This window comes from Antrostomus carolinensis, unplaced genomic scaffold (assembly GCF_000700745.2).
Source record: "Antrostomus carolinensis isolate BGI_N321 unplaced genomic scaffold, ASM70074v2 scaffold36371, whole genome shotgun sequence".
In the NCBI taxonomy this organism is placed as follows: Eukaryota; Metazoa; Chordata; class Aves; order Caprimulgiformes; family Caprimulgidae; genus Antrostomus; species Antrostomus carolinensis.
This window is the reverse complement of record NW_010292698.1, coordinates 3,424-13,179: the sequence shown is the minus strand read 5'-3', so window position 1 is coordinate 13,179 and position 9,756 is coordinate 3,424. Positions and strand designations below refer to the sequence as shown.

Below are 9,756 nucleotides of genomic sequence, written 5' to 3'. Positions count from 1 at the left end.
GGGTTGGGACTGGATGAGCTTTAAGGTCCCTTCCAACACAAACCATTTGATGTCTCTATGATCTGGGGTACAAGCGAGGGGACGCTCCTGCTCGGCTCTGGAGCGGTGGGAGGTGGAACGTGACTCACCTGCCGGAGCGTGTGGTGCCGCATGATGTTCTCCTGTTTGCTGACACTGGAGACGGCAGGAGCTGCGGTGGGGGACAAGGCTGCCTGCTGCTGTAGCCTCTGCTCGATCTCCTGAGGGGAAAAACCAGAAGCATCCTCAGAGATTCACATTGTCTGATTAGACCTCAGCTCCCTGACGAGACCCAACAGGTCCGAGGTGACCCCCCTGGTGCCACGAGCAGGGCACGCAGGGCTCATGCCGACACCAGCCGGCGGGAGGCAGGTCCCTCTCCTGGTGTTCCCGGAGAGGTGGGAAGCAGGTCCCTCTCCTGGTGTTCCCGGAGAGGTGGGAGGCAGGTCCCTCTCCTGGTGTTCCCGGAGAGGTGGGAAGCAGGTCCCTCTCCTGGTGTTCCCGGAGAGGTGGGAGGCAGGTCCCTCTCCTGGTGTTCCCGGAGAGGTGGGAAGCAGGTCCCTCTCCTGGTGTTCCCGGAGAGGTGGGAGGCAGGTCCCTCTCCTGGTGTTCCCGGAGAGGTGGGAAGCAGGTCCCTCTCCTGGTGTTCCCGGAGAGGTGGGAGGCAGGTCCCTCTCCTGGTGTTCCCGGAGAGGTGGGAAGCAGGTCCCTCTCCTGGTGTTCCCGGAGAGGTGGGAGGCAGGTCCCTCTCCTGGTGTTCCCGGAGAGGTGGGAAGCAGGTCCCTCTCCTGGTGTTCCCGGAGAGGTGGGAGGCAGGTCCCTCTCCTGGTGTTCCCGGAGAGGTGGGAAGCAGGTCCCTCTCCTGGTGTTCCCGGAGAGGTGGGAGGCAGGTCCCTCTCCTGGTGTTCCCGGAGAGGTGGGAAGCAGGTCCCTCTCCTGGTGTTCCCGGAGAGGTGGGAGGCAGGTCCCTCTCCCCACGCTCCACAAACGTGGCTTTATTGGAAAAACCCATCAGCTCTCCCAAGGTTCTACTGGAACAGCTTTTCTATCTCCACACACTTGTTACAAACAACCCAAAGACTCTTCTTGCTCCGAAACATTCTCAGCAGATTCCACTTCAGATTTAGTTTTTGTTTTGGGTTTTTTTTTTTACAGTTTACAAATGATGATTCTGGTTTATTTCACCCCTAAACAAAGGTCTCTAAACAAGTTCTCCAACACCAATTTATCACGGGAATTTAGCAAATCCCTCTCTACTACAGAAAAGTCAGGAGGCAGCAAGGGGTTAAGTGACTTCCCACAAGTTCCAGGAAAGTTAGTGGCAAAACCAGGGAGGGAAGGCAGCTGTCCCCAGCCAGCCCTCGGGCTACAAATCCAGGGGGGAAAATACACACAAAGGGAGAGGAGCAGCCACTCCAGAGCACTCCGGACACTCAGCACCAGCCTTTTGCTGTTAGAAGCTCCACATCAGAAGCTCCTCACTCCAAGAAGGACATGGAGGTGCTGGAGCGTGTCCAGAGAAGGCAACGGAGCTGGGGAAGGGTCTGGAGCACAAGTGTGCTGAGTTCCCTTGTGGCTGAGGGAACTGGGGGTGTTGAGCCTGGAGAAAAGGAGGCTGAGGGGAGACCTTGTGGCTCTGTGCAAGTCCCTTGGAGGAGGGTGGAGAGAGGTGGGGGTGGGTCTGTTCAACCAAGGACCAAGGGACAGGACAAGAGGAAATGGGCTCCAGTTGTGGCCAGGGCAGTTGAGATGGGATGTGAGGAAGAATTTCTTTGCTGAAAGGGTTCTGAGGCATTGGAAGGGGATGCCCAGGGCAGTGATGGAGTCCCCATCCCTGGAGGGATTGAAGAGTCGTGTAGACACAGTGCTGAGGGACATGGGTTAGTCGGGGACTGCTCAGTGTTGGGTTCATGGTTGGACTGGATGAGCTTCAAGGGCTTTTCCAATCCAGACCACTCTGGGATTCAGTGCCAAGCTGGACACAGGGAACCCCGACTGACCTCCTCCTACGGCTGGAGACGTGTAAAGGGAAGGAAGGGGGGTCTCAGAGCTCCATGCCCCACCAGTACAGCTCCCAGAGGGGCCAGGTACTTGCCTGCTCCTGCTGCAAAGCTTTCACGAAGGCGTTCTTCAGCCGGTTGGTGTGCTCAGCCTTCAGTGCCTTCTTCTGGTTGGAAGTCATGCACTGCTCGCACAGGATCTTCCCGTTCTTCTCCTGCTTCCAGTGAGGGGTGAAGTCGGTGCGGCACTGGGCACAGACAAAGGGCTCCACACGCAGGAGGGACGCGCAGCTTTTCCCTGTGAATCATCAGGAATGGGGGTTAGGTGGGAAAATGGGACAGCCCCCCACACACACACACTCTCACATCTCCTCCTCCATCCTGGGCATGACAGTGACGGGTCCCCACGTGCACCATCGGAGTGGGAGGGCAGGTCCCAGCAAATAAATGGATTGTCAGGACAGTGTTGCATTAAAATCCACACCCACTCTGGGCAAGAGCTCGGCATCCCGGGAGAAACACAGGTGAAATCCTGCTCCAAGGATGGAACAACCCAGCAGAGCTGGGACCAGCTCTACAAGACTATAAAAACCTGGGGATTTTGGTGGTGGAGCCAGGTGAGCCAGCGATGCATCCCAGTTACACCACACAGGCTCGATCCCATCCAGCTGGGAGGTGACAACCCAGTGGGAACAGTGAGGTGGGAGCTAAAACCTCCACAATCCTGCAGGGACAGGACCCCGGACAGTCACAGCTCTGAGGATTTTGCATCTCAGCTCCCAAATATTCATTCAGGGAAGGGCCCAGCAGACCCCTCCCCTGGTGGGTGCAGCCCAATGAGCCTCAGGGCACAGACAGAGCTGCTCCTGGGCCAGCTGCAGGCTCCAGGCTCGGCACATCCAGGCTCACCAGACCGGCTCTGTGCCCACAGGGTCAGCTCCAGGCTCTGCCCTCCCCTCCACTGCAGGCAGCCACAGCAAGAAAAAGCAGAGTGCAGGGCTGGGTGAGACTAAGAACCATTCTCTCACAGCTTCCCAAGCCCCAGCTTTGGGCATTTTGCAAAGAAACAAAAAGGAAATGGCAGATGGGAGCACTGTCAGGACGGTGGTCGAGGAAAGCTGCAGCCCCCTGAGCTCACCTTGACTGTCGATAACGCTCTGCACCACCTCCTCCAACCCCACCATGTAGATGAACTCGCTGTTGGCTGCGCTGGGTAAGAAATGCAGCAGGGGAGCGGGTGGTTTGGGGGGTGGGATCTCCAGCAGCGTTTTTTCCAGCTGCTTACGGAGAGCAAGTTTGGCAGCTGCCTGGGAGTTGGCGGCGTCGTTCAGAGCACTGGGGCTGGGGAGTGGAGACGACACCCTGTTGACAGTGCCAGGCTGGATGTGAGAGGCAAGGTTCATATAGATGGCTGAAGACGACGTACGCTGGCAAGGAACAGAAGAACTTGATTGCTGGAGAGGAAGAGGAGATTGAGGATTAATAGAGAAAATGAAGACAGGGATGGTCTATAGCTCAGCACCTAAAGGAACCTGGGTGAGCCAGGTCACCTTCTCACAACCCTCCCTGCAAATATTCCCAGAAGGACCCGGGGAGATGGGAGCCATGCTGGGAATCGTGAGCAGGGAGCTCGTCTTGGTCCCTACGATGAGGAGCCTTGGGTGCACTGGAATCTGCAAGAGGAGTCTTGGCACCCAGAGCATCCCAGGGACTTTGGCAGGTGAGGGAACGTGTGCGCAGGGCTCAGCCTTGGGACCCGGCATCGGCTTTGCCGAGCGTAGGCAGCGCCGTGATTCATGTCCCGGCACCATCGCTCACTGTCGAGTTCTGCTCCTCCACCTCTTGCTTCGTTGATCTGGCAGGAGCCCAGGCAGCATTCTCGCTGCCAGATGGTGTCCATCCCCTCCCACGCAGGTGTTCCCAACGTGCCAATTCCCTCCTCTTCCATTGCCAGCAGCTTTCTTCCGCGTCCTCCGTTCATTCGGATGCGCGGTCCCTCCGGCAGCAAAGCACAAAGGCTCCTGCTGACCTGAGGATGCAGCTTTCACCCTCTTTTGTGATAAGAAACCATCAGCCTCTCACCCAGGGTAGGAACAATTCCATAGGGAAAATCCCAACCAGTTACAAACCCTCTCAGAGATTCAAACGGGGTCAGCTACCAAAGCTTGGGGGACAGGGTGGTGTCGGTGGAGAAGAAGACGTAGGAGATGCAATCAGTTTGCCCCAGTTTTTGTTCGTTAGGCTGCCAACGCTTCGCTGATGGGGATACAAAAAAAGGCAGAGGACCAAGGTAATCCCAAACCACTTGTTCTAATGTAGGTCCAGGAAAATTAATAGCAGAGCTGATCAGGGATAACTCATGCCAATTTAAAATAAATAGTTGAGGAATTAACACCAGTGAACTCACAACTCTCCTGTAAGAGGAGCTGGGGTGGGGGTTTTCTTTAATCAGATGTGTCATTAGGTTTGTTTGATGGTTGTTCAGAGGCAAGGCTGTCAGACTGGTGTCACCTTTATCATGTGTAAATTTGCACGATGCTGTTGTTAGGACAGATAATCACAGGATCACAGAATGTTGGGGATTGGAAGGGACCTCAGAAGATCATCCAGTCCAACCCCCCTGCCAGAGCAGGAACCTCAATGAGATCACACAGGAAGGTGTCCAGGTGGGTCTTGAATGTCTCCAGAGAAGGAGACTCCACACCCTCCCTGGGCAGCCTGTCCCAGGGCTCTGGCACCCTCACTGGAAAGAAGTTTCTTCTCCAGTTGAAGCAGAACCTCCTGTGTTCCAGCTCACACCCATTGCCCCTTGTCCTACCATTGGGCATCACTGAGAAGAGCCTGGCTCCATCCTCCTGACATTCACCCTTTACATATTGATAAACATTAATGAGGTCTCCCCTCAGTCTCCTCTTCTCCAAGCTAAAGAGCCCCAGCTCCCTCAGCCTTTCCTCAGCAGGGAGATGCTCCACTCCCTTCATCATCTTGGTGGCTCTGTGCTGGACTCTCTCCAGCAGTTCCCTGTCCTTCCTGAACTGTGGGGCCCAGAACTGGACACAATACTCCAGATGCGGCCTGGAACACATGCAAACTGGACACAATATTCCAGATTAAAGAGCTTCAGAACTGGCAACAAACCCTAAAAGGAATTAACAGGGTCGTTAACCTGGGCCCACACCTCAGGCACGTGTCACAGCCCAGGATGAGGGACACACACTGTCCCACCAGCCCAGAAGCTGAGGCTGTTTGCAAGGGAAAGGTTTGATTCCTTTACGCAGCACCAGTGCTAGAATTGGAAAGCATTATTATTCCCCAACCCGCCCTCCACCTCTCTCCATTTCCAGCCTTCACAGAAGTCTTTCCACTCTTCCAAAAGTAAAATAAATGGTTTTAAGCATCCAGCCCATCGGCTGCAGGGAGGTTGCTGTGCTCTTCTGGCAGAGAGAAGCGGAAGAGACACACGGGCCAGCGAGCGCTCGCTCCTGACTGTGGGAAGAGGAACCAGTCCTGCTCACAAACCAGTCACTCCATCTCACTGGAGTCTTCATGCCGCTGGTACAGCAGGAGGCCAGTGCTGCTCAGATGAACCAGCACCTCAGTAGCTCCAAAGAGGAAGTTTTTTCATGATTTATCATTTCATTCTTCCACAGAGGTGCAGGGCATCCGTCTTCATCCACGCTTGGGATTTATTTCCACCTGCAAGCTTTGCTCTGATGTCTTCAGCTGAGCTCCAAGCACCTTTGTGGCACTCAAGACTCCTATTTGCCCTCCTTACTAAGCCCACCAGGTAACTGCACCCCAAACCCAGTGGTACATCAATAACCTACCGGCTGGTAGTTGATGGCTGGATTCATGCTTGGAGTTGTAGTGCGGATGAGGCCAGGTTTAGGAGGAACCCGCTGTCCTTGTAACTGGGCAGGGTTCGGAGCAATCACACGCTGTGACATAAGCATATGGGGCAGAGTTGTATTTGTGGCTGACCTAATGACACTGTGACCCTGTGGAGAAAGGAAATGAGGAATAAGTTTAAAAAAAAGACTCGAGGCAAACCAGAATTGTTAGTTTGCTGATCAACAGCGGAGTATTTCCACTCATCTGTAATTCCAGTTAACTCCTAACGCGAGACACCGCTCAAAGAACTTCACTTTTCCTCTAATTGTCCTTTATTTTAAATAATCACGTCCATTTTGCCTGGAGGGAGGATGTTCAGTTCATATGTATGAAGATCAAGTTCATATATACTCATATTTTCTGTAGAGAGGTTGGAATTGCACCTGGGTCAAGAAAAGGAGTAGTAACCTCATGGAGGAACCAGGAGGAGCCAGCCAGCTCACTGGGAATCATAGAATCATAGAATGGTTTGGATTGGAAGGGACCTGAAAGCTCATCCAGTCCCAACCCCCCTGCCAGCAGCAGGGACACCTTCCACTAGACCAGGTTGCTCAAAGCCTCATCCAGCCTGGCCAAGAACACTTCCAGGGAGGAGCAGCCACAGCTTCTCTGGCCAACCTGGGACACTGTCTCACCAACCTCACACCAAAGAACTGTGAGAAAACCACAGACCTCTAGGATTTACACTGGGATGTTCTGGAAGGTAATTTTCAAGACATGCATTCACAGCCTGTCTTTATATTAAAAATAACCTCATGGATTTAATCAATATGGAAAAACACAAGGGGAAAAGAGGGGATAAAAAGAAAATAAAAAGGAGGCTGTTTGCCATCTGGCCAGAGCTCTGAACACCAGAATCACAGGGGTGCCCGAGCTCAAAGTGATACCAGTTGTAAGAGTCCTGACTGGGAGGGAGATGGGTGTTTGCTGTCAGCACAGGAATGCAGAGCTGTGTTCCAAACGTGGATCTCAGGCCGTCAGAAACACGACACGGGGACTGGAAAGACCTGAGAGCCAAAGCTCAACCTGCCCAGGCTTCTCCTAACGCTCCCCTCACAGCAAGGTCTTGGTCAGAACAGCTCCAAGGGGAAACTTCAGGTAGAAAGGCTCAATGTTTTTAATCAGAGATGATCTTAAAATATTAAACACCTCCTGTCTGACAACCTTTTGCTCCCTCTGTCTATTTTTTTTTAATTAGACTTGTTCTTTGCTGTCACACATAAGAAAAGCTTCACAAAGCCTGTGCAAACAATGCGTTTCCTCTTCTCCTAAAGCCCGTTTCCTTTACCAGCCCCATCCCACTGCGAAGCCACAATAGACTTGACCCCGAATCGTTGCCATAGCAAAGCAAACAAATGCCACAAACAAAGAAGATGGTTAATGGAGGGAGTCAATGATCAGCAAGATGGAAATGAAAGTCTTTTTGGCAAAAGCAGGAGAGAAAGCTAGAGGCAGGCAGAGGAGCTGGAGGATCTCCTCTGTCCTCATCCACACACCATCTCCCCAGCACCTGGGTTTGTAACAGCATCACTGGGATGTTGTATATCCTGTTATCAAAGAAACAGAACCACCAGCCTCCTGCTGGAAGGACAAAGTCCATCTCCTGATGCTGCAGAGCTCAGGGAAGAGGAAAACTTGGGGAGGGGTCAAAGGGTGTCCCAAGTAGTGGCAGAGGGACCCCAAACTCTGCAGCAGAGCTGGACCAAGCTCCAGGAATGAAATCCCCCACGGCCCATCAACATCAACATCCCGCTCCACGCGCCGCGTGCCCTCCTTGCAGTGAGCTCATACCGTTGGCTTCTTGTTTACTCGTGCAACGTTAAACAATTGTGTCATCTAGAACCAGATTCCTCCAGCACACAGGCAGAAAGGTAGCGGGGTCAGGCAGCACCCTGCTCTGCCTATAGCGCTTTCCCAAAGAAGGGAAACATCTCAATTCCCTGCTTTGTTTGCCTTTTTCTTCACCCTCTTCCTCTGACCACTCTGCACAATTTCAAATTGTGAGCTCTGCTCACCGTTCCCCTGGCTACGTGCAAATGAGCAGTTTTCTCCCTGCAGCCCCAAAACTTGCACTACCAAGCAGCAGACAACTTTTCTTCAGGGTTACCACATCTAAATTCAGCTCCCTCCACCTCACATGATCTGAATTGTCGGCTGGACAATAACCTCCAGACCTCCCTGCTGAAAAACCTTCTGCTTCTGAAGCAGCAGAGCACCCAGACCTCCCCGTGCACGGGGCCAAGAGCTGCGACAGGCACCAAGTGTTATGGGGATGGGCTCAGTCTCCACTGATCAGCTTCAGAGAACTTCCCAGACCAGCTGTGGGACAGCAGAATGTTCTACTCACAGCACTGAGAACTGCCAGCATTTATCTGCCTCTTGGAAAAAGCATCTCAGCTGCGCAGAGACAAATGTGCAGTGTTGTACAAAACTACAGGGTTTTTTGCACAGAAAACAGATGTCAGGAAGATTCACCCACCTGTAATGTCCTTAAGTTCTGAGGCTCAACCCCCTGAGCTCCAGGCCTGGAGGGAAGCTTGGACAGTCCCTGCTGTCCCACGTGAGCAGGAGATGGCTGGACAATAGACGCTGCATTCTGGACAACTGGAGTCTAGATGGAGAGAAAAATGAGAATTGGCATCAGTGTGTGGTGCTTGGAAAGGAAATCCATCACCAGACCAGATGCAGACCAAGCCCCATGGATGCTACATCAAATACTGACACTGCAGAGCTGCATCAATTCATCTCCTCAGCCGGCCCCGAGGGCAGCAGGGTAGGCAGGATGGGCTGTGGATTTGCTACAGACACACTTGGCTAAGAAATATCACACAGGAGGACAAATGTGGAGTAAAGAGCTTCACAGAATCACAGGATGTCAGGGATTGGAAGGGATCTCAAAAGATCATCCAGTCCAACCCCCTGCCAGAGCAGGAACCTCAATGAGATCACACAGGAAGGTTCCAGGCGGGTCTTGAATGTCTCCAGAGAAGGAGACTCCACACCCTCCCTGGGCAGCCTGTCCCAGGGCTCTGGCACCCTCACTGGAAAGAAGATTCTTCTCAAGTTGAAGCAGAACCTCACCTTCTGCACCACGTTCTCCTTTTGCAGCTGACTTTGCCTCAGTTTCTTCAGCAACACCAGCCTGGCCTCCTCCAGCCGTAGCTCATCCCGAAGCTGCTTGATCAGCTGCTGTCGCTCCTCTAGGCTTTTACCCTGCAAAGAGGCAGAAAATCAGTCAAAAATCCAACAGATGAAACCTGCTGCCTGTGCCTTGGTGGCAAGAGAGCAGGAGGAAGCTTTCATACAAGCAAGAATTCGTATCCTGGATAACCAAGGATGCAAAAGCTGGATCCTTACGCCCAGAAGTTACCAAATTGCTCAGAAACCCCCTTAGCTCTCAAATTCTTCAGAAAAGCAGAACCTGCTGGGTCAGATGAGAAACCCCTTACCTTGAACATTTCCAGATTTGCTGCCTTAAGCCTTTCCTCCATACGAGAGCTGGAACGGGGACTGGATGCCTCATTATCGGAGAGGACAATGATATCTGGTGAAGGGGTTAATCGGCCCCTGTCCTGGTCACTGTGTAACAGGGAAAAAACAAAACAACACAAAAAACAGAAAAAAAGAAAGACTGAGCCACAACACTGAGTAAAACTGGGAGTAAATTTGGGAGCAGGACAACTTCCCTCTGCAGCAGGGATGTGAACCGGAGCTCGGCGCTGCTCTCCACGCCGGCAGAGCCAATGAACACCCGTGGGCTTGAGGAGAGCAGCATCCTCTGCTCACAGGAGGGAACTCAACGGTTCAAACCCATTTTCTTCACCAGGGTGAGAGGTGGGTTGTTCTG

At 53.0% G+C, this 9,756-nt stretch overlaps 1 protein-coding gene across 1 annotated transcript; it reads right to left on the bottom strand.

Moving 5' to 3' along the window:
- Positions 1 to 128: 128 nt before the first annotated feature.
- On the bottom strand, positions 129 to 9,488 carry GATAD2B (GATA zinc finger domain containing 2B; the record flags this gene model as incomplete). The annotated part of the gene is made up of 7 exons (XM_010177060.1): positions 129 to 239; positions 2,114 to 2,316; positions 3,157 to 3,472; positions 5,846 to 6,016; positions 8,389 to 8,520; positions 8,991 to 9,122; positions 9,359 to 9,488. Coding segments are annotated over 7 exons (1,195 nt in total), but the record flags the coding sequence as incomplete, so codon positions are not given.
- Positions 9,489 to 9,756: the final 268 nt, after the last annotated feature.